This window comes from Narcine bancroftii, chromosome 4 (genome assembly GCF_036971445.1).
Source record: "Narcine bancroftii isolate sNarBan1 chromosome 4, sNarBan1.hap1, whole genome shotgun sequence".
Classification (NCBI taxonomy): domain Eukaryota; kingdom Metazoa; phylum Chordata; class Chondrichthyes; order Torpediniformes; family Narcinidae; genus Narcine; species Narcine bancroftii.
In genome coordinates, this window is record NC_091472.1 from 96682799 (window position 1) to 96709204 (window position 26406).

General features: G+C 37.3%; 1 protein-coding gene across 3 annotated transcripts in view; it reads right to left on the bottom strand.

The window, feature by feature from the left end:
• Positions 1-26406, bottom strand: part of LOC138760866 (unconventional myosin-VI-like) — a 366187-nt gene that overhangs the window by 201438 nt on the left and 138343 nt on the right. For all 3 annotated transcript variants that reach the window (XM_069932099.1, XM_069932097.1, XM_069932098.1), the window contains exon 3: positions 5409-5478. In XM_069932099.1, the coding sequence (XP_069788200.1) occupies positions 5409-5478 (70 nt within the window). The remainder of the gene's footprint in view (positions 1-5408; positions 5479-26406) is intronic.

The window sequence follows — 26406 nt, forward strand, 5'->3', positions numbered from 1 at the left end:
ACATTGAAAACACTTATTTGAATAATCAGGATTAAGTCCATTTAATTTATGTGGAGTATAATGCAATTGATGAAGAAAATTAAATTGAACCATTTGATATCTAATATTTACTGTATTCGTAACACTTTCATAACATAATTTTGACCAAATCTCCTCCTGAATTTGTATATTTAAATCTTTCTCCCATCGGATTTTTGATTTATATAAATCTTTTTTCTTTACAGTCTATTGTAATTTTATCTGCATGTTAGTAATAAATTTCTTAACAACAGATGTATCTGTTATATCTTCAAATTGACTTTTTTAAGGGAGTCTCAAACCTGCTCCCAGTCTCTTTTTCAAATACAGTTTTAATTGATAATATGCAAAAATTGTATTATTATGTATATTGTATTTATCTTTTAATTGATCAATGTTAACATTTAAGAAAATCTTTTTTTTCTCTGTATTACCTTTACTCGACCAATTATCAAATAAAGAATTGTTCAAAGTAAAAGGAAGAAGATGATTTTGTTTTAACAATATTTTTGGTAATTGATCATTTTTAACTCCTCTCTCAATATGAATTCTATTCCATATGTTTAAAATATGTTTCAATACAGAACAATCTTTAATTCCTTTAAACGACTCACTATTCCATTTATACAAATTTAACTCCAGAATAGTTTCACCAATTTTATTCATTTCTATTTGAACCCAAGCTGGTTTTTCATCCTGTTGATAACAGGAGGACAAAAACCTCAATTGAGATGCTTTAAAATAATTCTTAAAATTTGGTAGTCTTACTCCACCCTGATCAAATTTCCACATTAATTTTTCTAAACCTATTCTCGACATTTTACCTTTCAAAATAAATTAATTAATTTATTTATTCAAGTTTTGAAAGAAAAATTCTGGTACATGAATGCGCAATGATTGAAACAATTATGTATTCTTGGAAAAATATTCATTTTAATACAATTCATTCATCCTATTAAAATTATTGGTAAATCTTTCCATCTTTTCAAATCCTCTTCCAATTTTTTTAACAATGGCAAATAATTAAGTTTAAACAAATTACTTATCTTTCTACTAATTTTAATTCCTAAGTATTTAATTGCTTCATTTTGCCATTTAAATTTTGTCAATCTTTTACATTGAGAGTAATCTCTATCCACTATAGGCATTATTTCACTTTTATCAAAATTCACTTTATAACCTGATACTAACCCATACTCTTTTAATCTCTCATTCAACTTATTTAAAGATATTTCTGGTCTTGTTAAATATACTATGGCATCATCAGCAAATAAACTAAATTTATGTTCTTCATTACCTACTTAAAATCCTTTAATTTCATTAACAGTTCTAATTACTTCTGCCAATAGGCACATTCAAGTGGCCAATTGCTCCGCTTGTAAAGCCGCATATTTTGACAATATGCAGCTGTTGAGAGGCCATGTGAATGTGCAGAAGGCGCCTGCAAGGCAAACTTTGTAACCCTCCTCCGAGAGAGATAATCGCTGCAGCACAGTGGCCTCCCCAACCATTTGAATGCAGCTGCCTAAAAGTGGCTGCATTTGGGATGACAGTTAGCTGGCAAGCACCTGACAGCTCCTCTCCCAGCTGCCCCTTCCCCCAATGCAGGTCATCGGGGCAGGGGCAGCTGACTAGGCTGTCAGCACGGGGACTGCAGGGCTGGGGGAGCAGGGGGCTGGGGGAGCAGGGGGCTGGCGGGGGAGCAGGGGTCTGGGGCGGCCGGCGGGGGAGCAGGGGGCTGGCCGAAACAATGCCGGTTCCCGACTCGAGTGCCGTACTCATCCGCGGTGAGTAATCTTTCCATTTTTTTTGGAATTACAGTTACTAATGCAGTTTACAGTTAGTTATATTATAAACCTCTTTCATTTGACCTAATATCTCCATCAATACAGGTATTAATAGCTCCTTAAACACTTTATAAAATTCTGGTGGGAAACTGTCTTCGCCGTATTATTCTGTAGACACAATAGAGTCTCAAATTTCTTTTTATGAAAATTCTCGGACAGTCTTTCCATCCTCCTTTAACACCAGTAATTTAATTTGTCTCAAATACACTCTTATTTTATTTTCATCTCTCTTAGACTCTGAACGATAGTTTAGCATAAAAGTCTTTAAAATTATCATTTATTTCCAGCATTTTATGTTATCTGTCCTGATATTTTCTTTGTAGCAATTATTGTTCTAGAAATCTGTTCCATTTTTAACTGCCATGCTAAAACTTTATGGGCCCTTGTAATGAACAGGCAGCATCCATCACCTGCGCTCCTGTTTGGAGGACACTACATGCTAATCAAGGTCAAAGACTCACCCAAGCCATCAAGGTGACCCTTGCGATTGGCCCGCCTAAATCACCAAGTACTACAGTCCAGGCAGCCTACCCTGACCTTCACCCAATTGGGTCAGATGAATCACCTTGGCTGACCCCTGCTGAGCCTCTGCACTTGGCTTCGAGCTATTGGCCACAGTAGTCCACGGGGCCCAGCCTGCCCCGAGTGATTGACCCCCCCCCCCCCCCAGTACTCCCTATAGAACTATAAAGGGCCATGTGCCCCTTTGTTCTGTCTCTTTGGACTCCTCGTGGCACAAAAGTAGCACCTTTCCTCCGAAAGCTTATATCATTTCATTATATATCCCCAACTTCAATATTTCCACTTCCTCTCTCTCTTCAAATATCTCCCAGTTCTTATCTCATTTTCTCAGGCAACGAATCTGCAAACATTTTCGCTTCATTGGGTTCCATAAGAAAATTACTTTTACCCTCAGGGACAAAATCTTTTAACACTGCTGGGTACCTTAAAACAAAAGTGTAACATTTTTTCCATAGCACATTTTTAACAGCATTAAATTCTTTTTTTTTCAACAAATCAAAACTTATATCAAGATAAAAGAAAATCTTATTATCATTATAAATCAATGGCGATTGTCTCTCCTTCGCTTTCTTTGCAGCCAGCTCCAAGATCTTCTCCATTACTTCATAACTAAGCAACTTGACCAGTATGGAACGTGGCTTCTGATCCGGCTGTGGCTTAAGTTGTAATGCTCGATGAGCTCTTTCAATCTCAATAACTCCTTGAAATTCAGTTACCCCCAAAGTTTGCAGAATCCAAAATTGTAAAAATCTCTTCATATCTTGCCCTTTTTCACCTTCCTTAAGTCCTACAATTTTTGTATTATTTCTTCTACTGAAGTTTTCTAACATATCAATTTTTTTAGTTAATTGATCTTTAGTTGCGACCGCTTCAGCTTGAACTTTCTTCATTTGCTCTTTAACATGCTGAATTTCAAATTCATTACCTTTAATATTTGCATCCATCACTTCAAATTTTTGTTCCATTTGAGACAGCAACTCTCCAACTTCTTCGTAGAACCTTTATTTTCAATTATACCCTCATTACATTTTTTAACTTCCTTTATTAACTGTTACAAGGTATGCTGGAAAGAATCCATATACTTCATTTCAGTTGTGGATATATAAGACTCATTTATTTTCTCCTGTTTTTTGGCCAAAACTCTCTGTTCAACATACTCCTCCTCTTGATTGCTGGAGCTGGAAGCTTTTTGAGCTTTTTTTAAAAAAATTGCCTCTTTTTTTGCACGACTCCTCACGCACGTGCAGTGTCACTTCTTTTGACAGTGGGCCATTGTCAGGCGAGACCTTGTACATTGATGTCCAAGGTCTCCCCAGCTCTGGGTTTGTAACCATGGGCACTTGCCTTCCGGAGAGCTCCAGGATCCTTCTTCAAGGTTGGCCTCTCTTCTTTATCAGCTTCTTTTTCTTTTTCAAGTTCTTGAAAAGTAACAGTCGGTTTATCTTTCTTAGGAGACATTGTTTATTGTTCTCAAGGCCTTCCGATAGCTATTTTCTTTCAGTCAGTTCAAGCTTCTTAACTCTTTCTAAAAACTTTTTTCAGAGAGTATTCAAGTCTAGCCCCGCATCACGTGGCATGCCACCCTTCTCCACTGATTTCTTGAAGACTGATAGCAACATCTCATCTCTGTGATACTCTGAAGGGTAATAATACCTTCATTCAATGGTACTTCGCACCATCACCACGAGGGAAGGACACCAGGGGCATATGGCAGGGCCTTCTGCTGACTTAGGCAAATATCAGCCAATCATTGTGGCTGATATGCAACTCCCTTCCCAAGAACATGGTGGGCTCCACTGTTTGAACAATCCAACTCTGAACAACTTTCTCAGGGACAGGCAAGAAAAGCAGCCCTTGATTACTGTACAAAAACAGTAATAACCAGCATTACAGAAATAAATATGTATAAATTGACCAATTGCGTTTAAACTTTTTATTTGGATTTTTCACCCATTCACTGTCTTTTCACAATCTTCTTGAATGTTAAACTACACAATATAATTGCCTAATTTTACCCAAATATCCCTTTAAGCCTTAAGATGCAGAAGATAAAGCTGAAAAAACACACACTTTACAATTTAAATTTATTAAATTAAAATGCAGCATTGCAGTTCCTATTTTGGATAAACAAAGAATCCCTCTTAAACCCCTCAAGATACAATGATGATAGAGGAAAGATGCTGCATGTATAAATACATCCCTGACTAACTTCATTTTGGCAGGAATACATTAAAAACAATGCTGAAGCCTGCTAACTGTCAGATGTGCTGAAAATTAGGACTTTGTACATCTATAAATGGGATTGTGCAGATGGCAGAAAGCAGAATCATAAATTATCTTTCTTATTATTTCACAAAAGAACAGAGAGAACCTGTGCCTATGCCAATTCTAAAATTAATAATTCAACACACGATTGTGTATTTTTCAATTAAAAGCTATATTGAATGCATTGATATTGACAGCACAAATTCATGTGACAATTAGACCCACATGCACTGTGCCAAAACTAAAATTAGCTTGTGTTTATGACTTCCTTTTGATGTTTCTGAGCAAGGGGCAGGTTGCAACCCTTTAATTCCTCATCAGAAATGAAATAGCATGTTACGGGTTCTGAAGAAATAAGATTACGTGCCAAAATGAAGTACTATAATAAAATTGGAAGTGATGTACTCAGTTCAATAGAGTTCAATCATCCTGTCCTTGCAATGGCAGGATACAGTTTCATACCTGTGTGTCTGTAGTTAATTTCAAAATAACTGATTAGAGATGAATTGCTGGTGAACCATCTGAAAGAATACTTCAGAAAACAATTCCAGGCTGCGGTTTCTGTTATTAGAATGTGAAGGTCATCAGTGTTGTGTAATTGTAGAATGGTTTACTAAACATATCACATTGGGTTAAGAGTTCGAGCTGTTCAAAGTCAGTGCAAATCTGCCAATTAGAGGTATGGAAATACTTTGCAAACCACAGCTGGCAAAGAGTATGTGTAAATCCCACCCTAGAAGCACATGTCCTACTCACAGTTATCTTCTACTTCCTTTTTGCTGTCTTCTTCTGCAGGAAATACTTGATTGACAGGGGCCAGAAAAGTCTGTAAAAAAAATCAATGCGTTAATTCAATGCAGGATAGGGTGAAAATTTTAAGGAAGTAATAGAAATACCTGTTCCAAGAAGGATAGGAGACCTCATCACCAGCTCTCCCTTCCTGTGGACTTAAAAGGTTTATTCACATATTTATAAAAGGTACTTTTTCCTCAGAATACAAATTTAAATTATGGCTATCCTTGTCCAGGACACATCGTGGACCTGGTCTGAGAAGGAGAGCCAAAAGCCAGTAGACAACATGTGCTCTCTCCTGAGGAAGCCAGATTTTCACAGCTTTTGGGGGTTGAGTTGATGGAAAGGGTGAATAAGGGGGTGGAAGGAAGATAAAGAATGTGCTGGAAGATGAAACAAACTGAAGGAGCAGTGGACGAGACATGGAAGAGGGCAGAGGTGGGCAAAATGAGAGATGACAGAGAGACAGGAAGGAAAGGAGGATGGGAAGGAAAGAAGGAACAGTGGGGTTGGGTAGGAGAGACAGCAGGAGGGGAGAGACAATGGGGCAGGGAGGGATAGGGGTGGGGGAAAAGGGGGCAAAGAGAGATAGCTAGGGGTTAGGAGGATGACTGGAAGGGGGGGGGGAAGGAGGGTCAGTGATGGAGTTCTGGGGGTGGTGGTGGGGGAAGGAAAGCACCAGCATATGTGGTTACAGGCTGAGGAGCATCCACTCGTGTGCTCTTTCCTAAAAGAGAATGATGCGAATGGCATTCCAAGCTGACCATTTCTATCTATGAATGGTGTATGACCTGCCAAATGCCCCCTGCAATTCTTTGAGAGCCCAAATCTGCTTATGTCTCGCTTTGCAGCTAAGCTATTAATTCATGAGCTACAAATTGTTCCATAACCTAGCTGGTTACAGAACAGTGAGGACCGAGCCAAGTTCAAACCGAGGACATCTGGAATAGTAAAATGCTGGAGGACCTGAGCAAGTCATGCAGTATCTATGGATAGCACTTTTATGCATTGTGCTAGTTCGCTGGCAGCTGCAGACTTCTTGCTTACTTCCATAAGCCTGGGACAGTCTGTATCCAATGGCCAGATGGCATGCATTTACTTCTGGCATTCAGCATTCCAGATGCTGGTGTTCCTTAGAAGTACCAGTGATGTGGGCATTCCCGTAGCCATTGGGTGGGGAATTCTTCTCAGACCCTGACCCTGTGCAAACAGAAGCAGAGCTCCAGCTGATGTGAGCAGGAGCTCATCTGAGGCTAAGCAAATAGGCGCTCCAGAGCATTTGCTCATCTTCCAATAAACACCCAAGTCCCTGCAGCCATGGGAGCAACAGCTGGTGTACCTGTTCATAACAGCAGCCCTGTTATATCTTCACTTGTGGGAGGAACTCCACAACATCTTCCTGGAGGCTGTGAGACTGATGAACAGTATCCTGTAATGCTTGGTTTCTTATAAATGAAATTGAGTAAATTATTACAAAATATTTATTTTATATTTCAAAATGTGTGATTATTATGCACTGTGTGAGAAATATATTGAGTGTATATGTATGCACTGCAGTCCAGAGAAATGCTGTTTCATCTGGTTGTAATAAACTTAGATTTGTAAGTCTGTGTCCAAAATATTCATTATCCATGAATACACCAAAATTTGAACTCACAAGAAACCTCTTTCAGTAACAAGTGGCAAGAATGTGCAACCATTTGGAGAAGCTGCAACCAAATAGCATGGATACATTTAAACCAAAGTGAGGTATCGCCATAGTGAGATGAAAATAGGACAAGTTGATGGAACCAGATCAGAAAGGGTGAAAAGAGGTTCATGAACAGTAAAAAAAAACCAATCTGTGCCAGTCGAAAGACCCACAAACTCCTCTATCTCAATGCAATACTTACAGCCACAAGCATTGACGTTATAACCTGCTGTTTTTTTTATATATACACAAGACCCTGCGCATTACATCAATATTAACAGCACTACAGATGCTTGTGGTTATTATTCACTCGTTGCACGTTGTGCAGAGCCTCAGTACAACCAGGCTCACCTCCACGCTAGTATCCCAGTCAAGCCCTTGGCACAACCCAACTTACCTTCACCATGCAAGTGTCCCGGTCAGGCCCTCAGCACACCTTCTCCACGCTGACAACTCGATTAACCTCCATGCAAGTGTCCCAGACAGGCCCATGATGCACCTTTCTTGCTGACCCATGATCACATCCTTGGCGCACCTTCCCTACACTGACAACCAACCTCACCTCCACACAATCCGTGCACATTGAGGGCCATTGCAAGTTTAGTGGGGCAAACCTGTGCGTGTCCAACAACGTCTGGCCCATCTGCCCAGTCTTATTCATTTGAACATTATTTACTTTTTTTTTTGCCAGTTGTTCGAGTTTCCGGATGATTGAATTCCAGATAATGGGGATTTTATTGTACAACCTCTTTATGTGATTTCCTGTCTTCGGCCTGGGCATGCTTTGTCAGAATAGATGCAGACAGGCTACAAAAGCAGCTCATATACAGTGTCCTCCACAATGTTTGGGAAAATAAACTTTTTTCCTTTATTTCCCCCTGTGCTCCACAGTTTTAAGTTCATAATCAAAGAACTCACATGTAATATGTAATAAGAATTCACATGTAATATGTAACATGTGCATATTCCAGATTTTATTCAAGGTTATTTGTATTCATCATGGTTTGATCATGTACAAATTACAGCGCTCTTTATACATAGTCCCCTTATTTAAGGGCACCATAATGTTTGGGACATTTGGCTTCACAGGTGTTTGTGATCCTCAGGTATGTTTAATTGCCTCACTGGTGCAGGTATAAGAGAACTAAGCTTGCTTCTGCGATTTTGATCATCCTTGGAGTCCGTAGTTGCCATTTTTCAACATGACGACCAGAGTTGTGCCAATAAACTAAAGAAGCCATTATGAAGCTGACAATCAAGAATAAAACAGTAAGAAATATTGCACAAACCTTAGGATGACCAAAATCAACAGTTTGAAGCATCATTAAGAAGAGTGTACTGGTGAGCTCAATAACTGCAAAGTGACTGGCATTATAAGGAAGACCTCGACTACTGATGGCAGAAGAATTCTCATCATGAAGAAGAAAAATCCCCAACCACATGTCCGATAGATCAGAAACACTCTTCAAGAGGCAAGTGTGGATATCTCAATGACTACTGTCCACAGAAGACTTCATAAACAGAAATGCAGAGCCTATACTGCAAGATGCAAACCATGGCTTTGGATCTTGGGCAGTTCCTTTATGCCTCTACACTTTGCTCTTGCCATCACTCTGATACAGCTTAAGCTTGGCCTTATCTGTCCACAGGACCTTTTTCCAGCATTCTGCAAGCTCTTTTAAATACTTGGCAAACTGTAATCTGGCCATCCTTTCTGTGGCGAACTAGTGATTTGCATCTTGCAATGTTGCCTCTATTTCTTTTCATGAAGTCTTCTGCGGACAATAATCATTGACATATCCACATGAGGGGGAACTTCTTTACTCAGAGAGTGGTAGACGTGTGGAATGAGCTTCCGGGAGAAATAGTGGCGGCGGAGTCAATTGTATTATTTAAGAAAAGGTTGGACAGGTATATGGATGAGAAGAAGATGGAGGGTTATGGGCATTGTGCAGGGAGGTGGGACTAGAGTGGGGTGTTTGGTTCGGTGCGGACTAGAAGGGCCTAATGGCCTGTTTCCGTGCTGTAAATTGTTATGTTATGTTATCTGCCTCCTGTAGAGTGTTGCTGATTTGCTGGACATGCATTTAGGGATGTTTCTTCAGAAGATTCAACACAGCAGAAATGTCTTGTCAATATCGCAAAAGCTGCATTCTGTTACATTTGGGGTGTGTACAGAGCACCAAACTACATCCAGCTGATTGAATACATGCTTCAACCATACAAAACATATGTCATTGAAAATGTATTTGCTGCATTCACACTTGGACTTCTTCCCTGCTGATTTTCGTTCAGTCATTAACGTTTTTTTTTTACACTGTGATGTCAGGGGGGAAGAAGAAGAAGAAAAAAACACTGAAAAAATTAACATAATTACTGCTGTGTGGTCATTCACACTGGGTGCAACGGTCCCAGTAATTGGACATGCAGTGGAGTGAATGAGTGACAATGAATTTACACTGCAGGCTTCCTCCAAAGAGTTGTAGGGGTCCTACAGCATCATGGCAACTGAAATCCTTCGATTCTGGCCAACTATTGTTGGGACACAGGCATGAGAGGCATCAGATAGTGAGAACAAATGAAAATCAGCGGCAAAACATTTTTAAGTCAGTTGAACTAACAACGCAATGGGTTAGCATCGTTATGCAATAAAAACGTGTTAAATTCAATACAAGTTAATTTAATGTTTCTCCAACCTCCTATATGATAAGCAAATCTGAAATGATATTTGAGTTCAGCTTGAATTTGTCTATCATTTTTTAAAATCAGGAAGTAAACCTTTAGAAAAAATGTATTGTCCAATGTAATTGCTCTCCTTTCAGTGCATTCAAGACTGAACCCATTACAAGAAATGTTAATTTAGTGAGGCATGAACCACGGAGGACCTTGGTTTTATTCAGTTAATTATGATAATCTTATTGGAGAATATTATGTCTGGGAATGATTGTTGTCAAAAGGAATTTGTACAGAGCAATGTTGGCCGTAAACAGTAGATTTTGCTTTCACAGCCTGGCCTAGATTGAAACACTGAATCTAATTAGCATGGATGTTTCTCACTCAGTATGAAAATGAGGTCCAGCCTAATGGAGCCAAATTATTGGTCATCAACATACTAATTTAGTCACAAATAAAGAGTATTTTCACAAATTTCATACCAATATTACTAACTGAATACATTTTTAATTTTGTCATCCAGCTTTATTGATTTAAATACAGATTAAGGAGGGAAATTGGCATTGCCATTTTGAGTGCATGATATTTTATGAACAAGATCTTTGTTCTTTTGATTCTTGGCTGATCTGCATAGAATTCCTCGTCTTTGTGATGCTTTTGGGTTCAATCTTCACAGGTTACAATTAAAGTTTTGTTCCTTCACAAATTGTATATGTCACATAAAATCAATTATCAGTCTCCAGACAGGAATGCAAAATTCACTCTGATAAATATTTGGACAAAGCTCATGAACATTGCTGTTTCCAAGACCCGTTAGTTGAATTGACCATTATACACGAAATACGTGAGCATTCTGAATTGATCCTGGCAGAGTGTCCATGTTGTGATGATGCAAAATAATCAGATGTTTTTCAGCAGGCCATAGGGCATATGTGTTGATGAACTGCAGTGTCTTGAATCTTGGGCTTTTCCTCAGATTTTAAAAGGATCATTAGATTCATCAATGAAATACAGGCCAGTTCAGATTTAAATTATTTTTTAAATATTTTATTTACAGCACTGTAGAAGCCATTTCTGGCCATTCAAACCCATGGTGCCCAATTACACCCAAATTAACTTATAACCCCATAGTATTTGGATGGTGGGAGGAAACTAGAGCACCCAGAGGAAACCAACACAGATAGGGGGAGAACATACTGTTACTGAGTTCTGTGTTGTGTATTGGCCTATGTGTTGTGTGGTTTTATGTTAAAAAGTGACTGTTTGTCTTAGAGAGCCAGGGTGAAGGTGGACTGCTGAGAGAGTGGGAGATGGACTGATCAGGTGCAGAAAAATGATCTAAAAATGTCTGGACTTGGACGATAAACCACCACTGGGGGTGCTGTGGAGTGGAAGGAGGCCCAGAGCATGAGACATGGTCTGGGGGACAGTTTAGAATGTTGGGATTTCAAAAAGCCAGTGGTTCCTCTCTCTGCAAGCAACACAAGAAGACAACTTTGAATTTTGTACTCTCTCTCTCAAAGATCTTTTGGCTTCAGTTTACCAAACAAACTGAATTTTGTTTATGATCTTTGCTTCAGTTGAAATCAAAGTTTTGTGAGTCTTGTGTGTTTCGTGTCTAAGTTTTTCTGTGGGCTGGCTGAAAGTGTAGCTTAGACTTTGCATAGTAACCAGTGGGCATTGTTATAAAAGGGGGGGGGGATTTTGAATTAAAGTTTGAAGGTGAAATTTTTGTTAATAAAGTAATTGTTAATCTTTACCCCTGTGTGATATGCCTTTTTTGTGGTTGCTGGTTTGATCTTGTAACAATACAAACTTCTTACAGACAGGGCCAGATTTGAACATGGGTTGCTGACACTGTAATATATTTTAACAAATTTTTTAATACTGGCATATCGTATCCCTGCAATAAATACAAATTCCACCTATATATAAACTGGTGAACATCAAATTCAGAAATACAGGCTAACTCCACCTTGGCCCAACTAGGAGACTGATTAACATCCATCATTCTACTAACAAACTTCAACTGTGCAGTTTCATAATTTTGAAAATGAGACAACTAAAGTCCACCTAGTGCATATTTCCATGTCAATTTCTGTAAAGCTACACAAGCTAATAAAAATTTCCTCACCACCTTATTCAAATCCTGAAAAAACCCTATGAAAGTGAACAAACTGAAATAAGTTTTGAATACAAGGAAAAATATTCATTTTAATACAATTTACTTGACCTATTAATGTTAATGGAAGATCCTTCCATTTAATCAAATGAATTTTAATATTTTTCAATAAAGGTACATAATTTAACTTATATAAAGATTGCAGTTCAAAAGGCTCGACAAAATCAGACTCCAATGATGGTTCAGGGCAACAGAGTGTTTTTTTAAATGGTGATTTGAGTCAAGAAATTATTAAGAGACGTAGAAAATTTAATTCAGCTAAAGTACTGTGGAGAAAGGGTTATAAATTTGCTTTTCGTTATCCTGCTGTATTGAAAGTTTTTAATGGAAATTTTCAGTCTCAATTTTTTGAGAATGATCATGATGCATGAATTTTTGCTAATTCGTTGCCAGATTAACAAGGAAGTGGATGATCACCATTATCGTTACCTAAAAGGAGGGTAAATGGGAAGAATGGAAAGAAGGTTGAATTGACACAGAGTCTTCTTGACATTAAAGATCTAGAACAGTCATTGGGTCTGGAATAGTTGGGTTGAATGTGTTTGATTATGTACTATGGAATAGTTTGACTGGGGGGAGGGGCGGATGGCACTGAAGCTTTTGATCGTCATCTGCCACTAGTGGGCTTTACCAACCCAGATTTTTGGGGAGTTACTACATTATTGTAGTTTATGATTGAGATTTTTTTTAGTTGGGGTTTTTTCTATATATGGTTGGGGGGGAGGGTTATTTTATTTACAAGGAATTTTTTTTAGCAAGGGGAGCAATATTCTGTAATAGTGTGAAGACTTATTGTTAGGGTAAAGAAATGTTGAATTTGAATTTTGCAACTTTTAATGTACAGGGATTAAAAACCCCTTTATCTGAAAAATAACATTTAAAATTGAAGAGAGATTGGGTTGGATAATGTGATTGCTTCTTTTAATTCTAAGGCAAGGGGTGTAGTGATTCTGATTCATAAGAAATTATCATTTGAGTTGGAATCATTTATGGAGATTGCTGGGAGGGTTTTGATGGTGAATTGTACAATTTTTGCAGAACCAGAATTTTGTTGAATATTTATGCACCTAATATGGATGATGATCGATTTATATCTGAGGCCTTCTTAACATTTAAATCAAGCCAATGAAAATATTTTGATTGAAGGAGATTTTAACTATGTTTTGGATCCATTACTGGATAGATCTCCGAAAAGTATAAGGAAATCAAAGATGGCGACACAAATGGGATCTTTGATGAAAGATTTGAATTTAGTTGAAATTTGGAGGAGAATAAATCCGACAGAAAAGGACTTTTCTTTTTATTCATCTAGACATGATTCATTCTCGAGAATAGATTTGTTTTTGATTTCGGCACATTTTCAGGCTAGAGTAGTGCAGGCTGAATATAAGAGTAGGGTTATATCTGATCATTCTATGTTGTTTATTTCTTGTGTAGGTTCTGAAGTGTTGCAATCAACTTACTGGTGGAGATTTAATGTAATGTTATTGAAGAAACCAGAGTTTATTACTTTTGTTAAGGAACAGATTTCTTTATTTCTGGCTGAAAATGGTAATTCAGTAAGTAGTAATTTTGTAATGTGGGATGCTTTAAAAGCACATTTGCGTGGTCAAATTATTAGTTATTCTACGAAAGTAAAAAAGTATTATGCAGAAAGTTTGGCGTTGGAGAAACAAATTACTGAGTTGGAAAAGGAATTTCAGAAGAAGGTTATAAAAGATAAGAAAGCAGCATTAACTAAGTTGAAATTAGGTTATAATACTTTACAAACGTATTAGTATGACCGATTAATTCAAAGATCTAAGCAACGTTATTACGAGTTGGGTGAGAGGGTTCATAAGGTATTAGCTTGGCAATTAAAAACAGAACAAGTATCGAGAACTATTAATGCTATTAAAAAGAATTCAATCTTTACCTATAAACCTCAGGAAATTAATGACAATTTTATTCATTTTATCAGAAATTGTACACTTCTGAGTGAAAACAGGATGATGGTTCTATTGAATCCTTCTTATCTAAGTTAAATTTACTGGTTTTGGGGGAGGAAGAGGTAAAGGAATTGGAAGCTCCGTTTATAGATTTTGAGATAAACCAGAGCATCTTGTCAACACCTTCAAAAACAATTATGATTTGCCTCATTTAAGGAAAAACAATTGTTGTGTAATTGCGCTACTGAGTTTTATAAACAATCCTCAGGAGTGAGGCAGGTATTTTGGTGTATTTAATCACCTGTAAATTAATTACCTTGGGCAGTAAACAACTTGCATTTGAAGTGCCTGCCCACTCGTTGCTCATACCTTGATGGGACAGGTCCGTAATGTTGGTTATACAGTGACCTCCATAGTGTGTGGGACAAAGACAATTTTGTCCTGTGCTCCACAGTTTTAAATTTGCAATCAAACAATTCACGTGTGATTAAAATGCAATATTCCAGATTTTATTAAAGCTTATTTGTATACATTTTGGTTTGACCTTGTAGAAATTACAGCAGTTTTTATACATAGTTCCCCATTTCAGGGCAGCATAATGTTTGGGACATTTGGCTTCACAGGTGCTTGTGAGTACTCAGGTTTGTTTACTTGTTTCATTGGTGCAGGCATAAGAGAGCAAGGCTTGCTTCTAAGACTTTGATCACCTTTGAAATCTGGAGTTGCCATTTTTAACACGAGGATCAGAGTTTTGCCAATGAAAATCAAAAAATCCATTATGAGGCTGAAAAACAAGAATAAAATTGTAAGAGAGACAGCGCCCAAGCTTTAGGATTACCAAAATCAACTGTTTGGATCATCATCAAGAAGAATGAGCGTACTGGTAGTTGCTAAGGGATTGGTAGGCCAAGGAAGACCTCCATTGCTGATGATAAAAAGAATTTCTCATCATAATGAAGAAAACTCCCCAGATCAGAAACACTCTGCAGGAGGCGGGTGTGTCAATGACGACTGCCTGGAGAAGACTTCATGAATAGAAATAGAGGAAACACTGCAAGATGCAAACAACCGGTTAGCTACAAAAACAGGTTGGCCAGATTACAGTTTGCCAGGAAGTATTTGGAAATCTGGAAGATCTTGTGGACAGATGAGACCAAGTTTAACCTGTATCAGTGTGGTCAGAAGATCAAAGTGTGGAGGTGTAAAGGAACTGGCCAAGATCCAAAGCATGCCACCTCATCTGTGAAAAATGGTGGTGAGGGTGTTATGGTATAGGCATGTGTGGCTGCCACAGGTACTTGGTTCACTTATCTTCATTGATGATGTAATTGCTGATGGCAGTTGCAAAATCAATTCTGAGGTGTATAGAAACATCTTATTTGCTCAAGTTCCAGCAACTGCCTTCAAACTTATTAGACTTCATCGTACAGCAAGACAATAATCCAAAACATACAGCTAAATCGACAAATGAGTTTTTCCAAAGCTAAAAATGGGAAACTTGTTGAATGGCCAAGTCAGTCACCTAATCTAAATCCAATTTATGCCTTCCATATGCTGAAGAGAAAACTTAAGGGGACAAGCCCCTGAAACAAACAGCAGCTGAAGATGGCTGCAGTAGAGGTCTGGCAGAGAAGATATTCAGCACCTGGTGATATTTATGAATCACAGGCTTCAAGCAGTCATTGCATGCAAGGGATGTGCAACAAAGTACTAAACATCTCTTTGGCTTGGCTTCGTGGACGAAGATTTATGGAGGGGGTAAAAAGTCCACGTCAGCTGCAGGCTCGTTTGTGGCTGACAAGTCTGATGCGGGACAGGCAGACACGGTTGCAGCGGCTGCAGGGGAAAATTGGTTGGTTGGGGTTGGGTATTGGGTTTTTCCTCCTTTGTCTTTTGTTCCACATTTATGGTGTACTGAAATGAGGGGTCTATGTATTTTCTACACGGTTAAAACTAAAATGTACACAAATACGCTAATAAAATCTGGAATATGCACTTTAATCACATGTGAATTGTTTGATTACAAATTTAAAAATGTGGAGCATAGGGGCAAATAAAGGAAATAAGTGTCTTTGTCCCAAACATTATGAAGGGCACTGTACATCTTTGCCTCCTTTTGACGCTGCAGGACCACTGAGTTTTTAACAGCAATTTTGTCCAAATCAAAAATTACATTATGCATGTCGTAATGTCATTGAGAGCATAATTTCCAAAATAATACAGCTTCTTCCTTTGAGATTTGATTTGAACTGGATATTCAATGCATAAAACTGATTAAAACCATCCCCATTCAAAGGTTCGCACAAAAAGCAGATTTATTTCCTGCACCTGCACTGGAAAAAAAGTTGGAGGAAGTATATTCATCATGAAAATCACATTCCCCATATGAAGCTTATCCACTGCGCTTTAGCACATCATGCAACAGAACTGATGCAGACAAACCCTTGTGGCTTAAGTGCTGATATGTAGAAACCAACATTTGGTTTCTGCCTTGCGGATGCCCATAAAATTTCAAATGGTACAAGCCAATGAATCCCCTTGGTAGGGTTGTGCATTGCAGCAACTGGCATCTCAAATAGCAAGAGTAGATAACCAGATGATCTATTCTCATAAAACAAAAAACATTGCAGCACAGTACTGACCCATCGGCCCACGATGTTATGCCAACCTATGGAAACCTATTCCACAACGATCTAATTTTTCTCTACTTCATATCCGTAACCCTCTATTTTTCAATCTAATCTCTAGTTACATCCTTGTGCTATCTAAGAGTTTTTTTGAATATCCTTTCTGTACCAACCTCTACCACCACCCCCAGCATTGCACTCCAGGCACTCACCACTCTATAAAAATAAACTTATCTCTGACATCTCCCCTAAAATTTCCTCCACTCACTTTAAACCAATGTCCTCTTAGTATTTGCCATTATCACTCCAGGAAAATGTGCTGCTGCCCACCCTATCTAAGCCTCTTATAATCTTATATAGCTCTATGAAGCCACCTCTTAACCTTTGTCACTCCAAAGAGAAAAGCTCTGGCTCTGTCAATATTTCTTCAGAAGCGATGATCTCCATTCCAGGAAACATCCTGGAAAATCTCCTTTGTACCTGCTCCAAAGTATCTACATCTGCCCTGTAATGAAGTAACCAGAACTAAATGCAATACTTTAAGTGTAATCCACCTTAGTTTCATAGCACAACCACATTACCTCATGACTCTTGAACTCAATTCATCAACTAATGAAAGCCAGCACAAAATATGCCTTTAATTGAGAAAATCTTCCAGAGCACTAAGTAACTAGCACATTGAAATCTTAAATATCTGCAAGTGAGTAGATCCAACACTTGGACTCTCCTAGTCAGATGATTAAAATCCACTGCTCAATTCCCTGAGTGGCTGATACCAAGATGTGTACAATGAGCAAGTTGTGGCCCCTCAAGATCATGATTGACCCACCTAAACCTGAAACTGCCTCTAGATTCATAATTCTGACAAAATGAAGGTCCTTCTTGTAAATTTTTTTTTAAAGTCACTCTTTTTTTTAAACTTTATTTATTCGTTCAAAAAACAAATAGTCTATGACATATATAACAATTAACCATAAACATGAACATTATTTTTTATATATAGGAAAAAAGAAGAAAATAACCCCCCCCCCCCTTCAGCCAACTCTCCTAAGGAGAGCCATAAAGAAAGAAAAAAGAAAAAATATTAAAGAAAAATTAAATATACATATTAAGATCTAATCAATGTAAATTGAAATGTAAATATTCTGAATATAACAACCACTTATTAATTAAAAAATTATAATTATCATGCGAAACATACATAATTTTTTCCATTATTAAACAATATCTCATCTCATTATGCCATCTATTAATATCAATCATACTTGTATCTTTCCACGTACTAGCAATACATTTTTTCGCTACAGATAAAGCTAAATATACAAAAGCAAGTTGAAACTTATCTAATAAAAAAAGTCACTCTGAGATAAAACAAGTATAGTTGGAGTTGCTGTGCCATAATTTCACTTCTTGCTCTATTCCAAAGATGAACAGGAAATAAGGAGAGAACAAAAGAAAGAGGCTTGATGACTTATTTCAACCTCCTTATTGCATGCAATTATACTCCAACTGCAAAGATTTCTTTTGGTGGCTGTTTGGCAACTTAATTCACAAGCAAAAAAAATTATGATGCGAAAAGAACCAATACTTCAGGAAATACACCAGAGGTCTGGCAGCATCTGTGCTGATCTGTAATCTTTCAGCCTTATCTCAGATTCCTGGCATCTGCAACTTTTTGCTTTTCAATGGTGTTTTGAGCCCAGAGGATCCCAAAACTCAGCAGCAATAGATATTCACCAAGACAAATGGTTACTTAAACAAAAGTTGCTTTTAATCATCTTTAAACATGAAAACAGAATCACACTTTAACTTAACTAACCAAACTTAATCCCCTCTAATTCGAAGCGCACATGTATGTAATGTGTGTGTACGTAACCTACTCGAACAAACCTTTCCCAATTTATCTCCCAAAAATATATCTTTATATTGTCACAATAGCCACTGCTTTCAAGAAACAAGACCATAAGATAATATAGGCAGATCGACCATTCAGCCCATCAAGTCCCCTCTCCCATTCCATCATGAGCTGATCCATTCTCCCGCTCACCCCCACAACCCTGTCTTCTCCCCATACCCTTTGAAACCCTGACTATTAAGATACCTAGCAATCTCTGTCTCAAATACACCCAATGACCTGGCCTCCACAACTGCCCTTTGTAGCAAATTCTAGTCGTTCACCATTTTTGGCTGAAGAAATTCATTCACATCTTTGTTTTAAATGGATGCCCTTCAATCCCGAGGGTGTGCCCTACAGCCTTAGATTCCCCTACCATGGGAAACAATATTGCTACATCGACTCTGCTCAGGCCTTTCAACAAATTAAACGTGCTCTATGAGGTCCCTTCTCATTCTTCAGAATGCCAAGGAATAATCCTTGAAATGTGAAATCAAGAGCTGTCAAATGTTCCTTGTATGCTGATCCCTTTATTCCACAAATCATTCTTGTGAATCTTCTCTGAGCCCTCTCCAATGCTAGCACATCATTTCTAAACTAAGGAGCCAAAAACTGCAACTTCTTTCACTGTTTTGACTTCTTCTTTACCTGCCCCCATTCTCACCTCTCACTTGAACCTTTCCTCTCCACCCCATTTGGCCTCCTCCCTTAATTGCCACTCCACCTCTACCACCTTTTAGTAGCCTAACACCTCTTGGCCTTACTTACCTCACCCCTTCCCTTCCCCATTTTTTTTAAATGCTGGTCCTCTCTTCACTTCACTCCCAATAAAGGGTCCTGACCTGAAACATCGATTGACCACTTCTCTGCACAGATGTTGCCTGACTCATTGAGTCCCTCAAACCTTTCCATAGTAATAATCTTGGGTTCTTTCTTCCTTTGTCAGAGGAGGCTTGTTTAGCCTCAGATTGATGGGGTCAAATTAATCATGCACATTCCTATCCTATTCATTGCACTCTTAGGTCATTGAATCTCAGCTGAAGGATTTCCTCTCCGGTTGAGGGATTAAGTGTATTTTTATTCTGTAAGGGGAACTACTTCTATGAATTCTGCTTTATCCTTACCATAAACTCCATCTTTCTATATGTTGGCTCTGCACATTGCATTGTGCATTAATACCCAGGAATGAAGTGATCAATAACAAACTAATATGCAATAACTTCGAGCTATTGTCTTTATTGTTTAGACCAGTGGTTTTCAAACCTTTTTTTCCCCAGTCACATGCCACCTTAAATAATCCTTAAGTCATAGGTGCTGTGTGATTAGTAAGGGAATACTTAAGATGGTTTGTGAGTAGGGGAAAAAAAAGTTGAGAACTACTGCTCTAGACCCAATTGTTAATGAAATATTTTGTTTTTGAGAAAAATTCTCATTGGCCCATTTCCTTTGGAGTTATGAAAGTGTGCACTTAACGAGTCAATTAGGTACAATTAAAACTGTGATTTTCAAACATTTTATTTCCACTCACTTACCACCTTAAGCAATCCTTTACTAATCACAGAGCACCTATGGCATAAGGAATACTTAAAGTGTTAAGTGAGTGAAAGAAAAAGTTTGAAAACCACTGGTTTTAGATTTTCTGATAATAAATAGGGAAATCCAACAGGGAAAAACATTTTCCTCAGTGAATACCTCATTTTGTAGCATTTGAATGCATGGTCAGCTTCACAGTCTGCACAGCAAAAACACAAAACTAAGCATCCAAAGAAAATTTTGCACAGATGTTAATGAAATATAATTGGCATCAATACGCAAGTCTGGGGTGCCTCCCTGAAACCTTCCATTAATGAGGGATTTGGCAGCAGGTATATTGTAGTACACAACCTTTGCTGAAGATGATCTTCACATACAAGATTTTGAGCAGCATGGCACCTTTTTCCAAGGTGACAATAGCAAGTACCAGAGGACTCTGTTTAAGGTGAGGGGAGGAAAGTTTAGTGGAGACATCAGAGGTATTTTTTTTTACATATAGAGTGGTGGGATGCATTGCTGGGGGTAGTGGTGGAGGCATTTAAAATTCTCTTCAATAGGTGCATGGATGGAAAAGAAATATAGGGTTAGGGGTGTGTGGTTGGGAAGGGTTAGATTGCCAAGGAGTAGGTTTATCTTGATTGCACCACATCATGAGCGAAAGAGCCTATATTGTGCTGTAATGTTCTCTGTTCACACACAGCCTTTTACCTTCACATTCCATAGCTATGAACTTGCAGTGCCACATCTCATGTAGAAACATTGTAAACTTCTTTGCTGGCAGTAGTTTACCTGGTACTAACTGGCCTTGTCACACTGCACTCTGAACAAGTTTTAATCTTCATGTACCACTGATCCACAGTTCATACTATTATCTCAAGTAATCCCATATTTTTTTTAATATATTTTTTTATTTTTCACACTCTGAACCATATCAACCAAAATATGTACAAACGCTTCTCATTAAATATACAGTGGCTTCTTCCCCCTTTCCCTCCCTCCCCTATTCCCAGCCCCCTCCAAAACCCATAAATATTTAACATATACAATACAATAAAACCATAAAACAATATCTTCACATAAAGGAAAATAAACAAGAAACATGCGTCATCTACTTTTACACACTGAATCAAGTAGTTTTGTCTTCTTATCTTTTTAGGGGATGGAGGTCCGAGACAAGCTCCCTCTGTTATGTTCCATGTATGGTTTCCAAATTTGTTCAAACAATGTGACTTTATTTTTTAAATTGTATGTTATTTTTTCCAATGGAATACATTTATTCATTTCCATGTACCATTGCTGTATTCTCATGCTCTCTTCCATTTTCCAAGTTGACATTATACATTTTTTTGCCACTGCTAAGGCTATCATAATGAATCTTTTTTGCGCTTTATCCAATTTAAGATCCAATTCTTTACTTCTTATGTTACTTAAAAGAAAGATCTCTGGATATTTTGGTATGTTATTTTTTTGTGATTTTATTTAATATCTGATTTAGTTCTTCCCAAAACGTATTCACTTTCGTACAAGCCCAAATTGCATGTACTGTTGTTCCCATTTCCTTCTTACAGCGAAAACATCTATCTGACAATGTTGGATCCCTTTTTTTTTTAAGTTTTGAGCAGTGATATAAAGCCTGTGTAACCAATTATACTGTATCATGTGTAACCTTGTATTTATTATATTCTTCATAGTTCCAGAACATAACTTTTCCCATGCTTCATTTTTTATCTTTATGTTTAAATACTTTTCCCACTTTTGTTTAGGTTTATAGTGTATTTCATCATTTTCCTTATCTTGCAGCTTAATGTACATGTTCGTTATAAATCTTTTAATTATCATTGAGTCTGTAATCACGTATTCAAAGCTACTTCCTTCTGGTAATTTCAATCTGTTTCCCAATTTATCCTTTAAATAAGCTTTCAGTTGATGATATGCAAACATGTACCATGAGTTATTCCATATTTGTACTTCAACTGTTCAAATGTTAATAAATTATTTCCCAAAAAACAATTTTCTATTCCTTTGATTTCTTTTCTCTCCCATTCTCTCAAGGAAAGGTTATCTATTGTAAAAGGGATTAGTGGATTTTGCATCAATAATAACTTTGGTATTTGGTAATTCTTTTTTTTTTTCATTTCTTAGTGGATCTTCTTCCATATATTAAGTAAATGATGCAATACTGGTGAGCTTTTATATTGCACCAACTTTTCATCCAACTTATAAAGTATATGTTCTGGTACCTTCACCCCTATTTTATCTAGTTCTATCTTAGTCCAGTCTGGTTTTCCCCTGTTCGGTAAAAATCTGATAAATACCTTAATTGTGCGGCTCTATAATAATTTCTAAAGTTTGGTAACTGCAAACCACCTTGGTTATACCTCTCTGTTAATTTATCTAACACTATCCTCGGTTTCCTCCCTTTCCACAAGAATTTCCTTATTATTCTCTTCAGTTCATTAAAGAATTTCTCTGTTAAGAGAATTGGTAATGTTTGAAATAAGTATTGTATCCTTGGGAACATGTGCAGTTTACCCTCCCTTCAATGTTAACGGTAATTCTTTCCAATGTTCTAAGTCTTCCAGCAATTTCTTTATTAGTGGCTGATAATTTAGTTTGTACAAGTGGCTTAAGTTATTATCTAACCTGATCCCTAGGTATCGGATTGCTTGTGCTTGCCATTTAAATGGTGATTCTTTTTTAAATTCTGTATAATCCGCATTACTCATTGGCATCACTTCACTGTTCTTTGCATTGATCTTGTCCCCTGATATTTCTCCATATTCATTCAATTTCTTATGTAATTCTTTTATTGATATCTCTGGTTCTGTTAGGTATACTATGATGTCATCTGCAAATAAGATGATTTTATACTCCTCCTTTATTATTATTTTATTTTCTATTCTTATCAGTTTTGCCAAAGGTTCTATTGCTAAGGCGAACAATGAGGGGGATAATGGTGATCCCTGTCTAGTTGACCTACTTAATTTAAATTGGTTCGAAAAATATCCATTTACTGCTACATTCGCCAATGTTCCATTATACAATGCTTTAAACCAATTAATATATTTTTTCTGGTAGATTGAACTTCTGTAATACTTTAAATAAGTAGTTCCACTCTACTCTATCAAAGGCTTTTTCTGCATCTAAAGCAACAGCCACTGTTGATTTCTTATTTCCTTGAACTGCATGAATTAGATTAATAAGTTTACAGACATTATCTGCTGTTTGCCTTTTCTTAATAAATCCAGTTTGATCTTGTTTTACTATTTTTGGTACACAATCAGCCAATCTGTTTGCTAATAATTTTGCTATTATCCTATAATCTGAGTTAAGTAGAGATATTGGTCTATATGATGCTGGTGTTAATGGATCCTTCCCTGTCTTTGGTATTACTGTAAAATTATTGCTGTCTTACATGAATCTGGCAAGTTTTGTGTTTCTTCTACCTGGTTCATTACTTCCAGGAGAGGAGAAATTAATAACTCTCAATGTTGTATAAAATTCTATTGGAAATCCATCCTCTATTGGTGTTTTATTGTTCGGCAGCTTTTTTAATATATCCTGCACTTCCTCTATTTCAAATGGTTTTATTAGTTTGTTTTATTCCTCTTCTTGCAATTTCGGCAGTTCAATTTTAGCTTAAAAACTCTTCTATTTTATCATCTTTCCCCTCGTTCTCAGTTTGGTATAATTGTTCATAAAAATCCTTATAGTTTTCATTAATCTCTGTTGGGTTATATGAAATTTGTTTGTCCTTTTTCCTTGATGCCAATACAGTTCTTTTAGCTTGTTCTGTTTTAAGTTGCCAGGCTAATATTTTATGTGTTTTTTTCTCTCAGTTTGTAATACTTTTGCTTTGTTTTCATTATGTTCTTCTCCACCTTGTACGTTTGTAATGTTTCTTATTTTATTTTTTTGTCCGCCAATTCTCTCTTTTTTGCTATGACATCCCTTTTTACTAGTTCCTTTTCTGTACTTACGATCTCCCTTTCCAACTGCTCTACTTCCCGATTGTAATCCTTTTTCATTTTAGTTACATAACTTATTATCTGTCCTCTAATGAAGGCTTTCATTGCGTCCCATAATATAAATTTGTCTTTCACTGATTCTGTGTTTATTTCAAAATGTTTTAATTTGGCATTCAATAAAATCTCTAAATTCCTGCCTTTTAAGTAGCATGGAGTTTAACCTCCATCTATATGTTCTTGCTGGGATGTCCTCCAGTTCTAATGCTAATAACAGGGGTGAATGATCTGATAGTAGTTTACCTTTATACTCAGTTTTCCTAACTCTCCCTTGAATATGGGCCAACAACAAAAACATATCAATCCTTGAGTATGTTTTATGCCTATTCGAATAATATGAATATTCCTTCTCTCTTGGGTGTTGTCTCCTCCATATATCCATAAGTTTCATTTCCTGCATTGATTTAACCATAAATTTGGCTACCTTATTCGTTTTGCTTATCTTTTGTCCAGTTTTATCCGACATTGGATCCAAATTAAGGTTAAAGTCCCCTCCTATCAATATGTATGCCTGCAATCTTCAAAAAAATATCCTGCATAAACTTTTGATCCTCCTTGTTAGGTGCATATATATTGAGCAAATTCCAAAATTCTGAGTATATCTGACTCTTTATCATTACGTACCTCCCTGCTGGATCTATTATTTCCTCCTCTATTTTGATTGGTACATTTTTGTTAACTAATATGGCTACACCTCTAGCTTTTGAATTACATGATGCTGCAACTACATGTCCTACCCAGTCTCTCTTTAATTTGTTATGTTCCACTTCAGTTAGATGCGTTTCCTGCACAAATGCTATACCTATTTTTTTCTTTCTTCAGTAAATTTAGTAGCCTCTTCCTTTTAATTTGGTTATGTATTCCATTAATGTTTATAGTCATATAGTTCAACGTGGCCATCTTATATCTTGCTTACACCTCATATCTGCTTCCTCGCCACCTCCATCCCCCTTTTCCCCCATTTTCATCAGTTTTCCCTTTTTAAACTCAATGTACGACAACACATTTAAAACACAAAATACTCCAACAGTTCCCACACCAAATAATATCTTAACCCCAAATGCTCCCCCCCCCCCGAGTTGTTCCTTATCCCTTGCCGGGCAACCACAACTCCCCTTTCCATTTGGATTGCGATCTTGCTCGCAAGCGTCAACTGATTTTGCAGTGACGGTTATTCCACCTCCCCCCCGCCCCACCAGATTTTTTTTTTTTTTTCCACACACACATAAAACAAAGCTCTCTTTTTTTCCCCTTACTTCCTTCCTTCCCTTCTCTTCTATTTTCCCTTTTTAGTTCTTTACACATACGGTTGTTTTTACATCTTTATCTATACTTTATCGCCATTCTTCATTCTTGTTACATCTCTTCATCTCTTCTATCCTGCAAACGTTCTGCGAATTCTTGTGCTTCCTCCAGATCCGAGAACAGTCTGTTTTGCTCCCTGGGTATATATATTTTAAGCACAGCTGGATGTCTTAACATGAATTTATAACCTTTTTTTCCATAAAATCATTTTCGCTGTATTAAACTCCTTCCTCTCTAAGAGTTCAAAACTTATGTCTGGGTAAAAAAAAAAATAGTTTTTGACCCTTGTATTCCAATGGGTTATTATCTTCTCTAACTTTATTCCTTGCCCGCTCCAGTATATTTTCTCTTGTCATGTATCTTAGAAGTTTTACCAATATGGATCTCAGTTTTTGACGTGGTGGCAGTTTCAGTACTAGTGCTCTATGCGCCCTTTCGATTTCTATTTCTTCATGTGAATCTGTCATTCCCAGCACCTTTGGGATCCATCCTTTTATAAATTCCTTCATATCTGACCCTTCTTTGCCTTTTTTCAGGCCCACTATTTTTATGTTGCTTCACCTACTGTAGTTTTCCAATACGTCAATTTTTTGTAACAATAAATCTTATGTCTCTTTAATTTTTTTTTGCTCTCTTCCAACTTCTCTCTTAAATAATTTATCTCCATATCTATAGCATCTTCTCGTTTCTCCACATTTTCTACTCTTTTCCCTATTTCAGTCATGACCAACTCTAAGCTTTGCATTCTGTCTTCAGCTCTTTTCATTTTTCTTTTGATTGAACTAAATTCTAATGATAACCATTCTTTTAATGATCTCATTTGTTCTTCAAAAAAGGCTTTATCTATTGTCCATCTATTGTCCATCTATTTTACCTTCTAATTCTCTGTGAAGATCTTGGTCTTCTTCCTGTTCTTCGGTGTCTGTACCTGTGTTTGTGTCTTCTTCTCTTCTTTGTGTCTGTGACTCTTCTGTTTTTCCTGATAAGTTGCTTATATCTTTTTGTCGGGCCTCCTCTTGCTGCGCCTCCTGCTGTTGGTCCTCTCCTCATAGGCTGCCCATCTATTGGGCCTCTTGCCATTGATCCTCTTGACAGTCACCCCGCT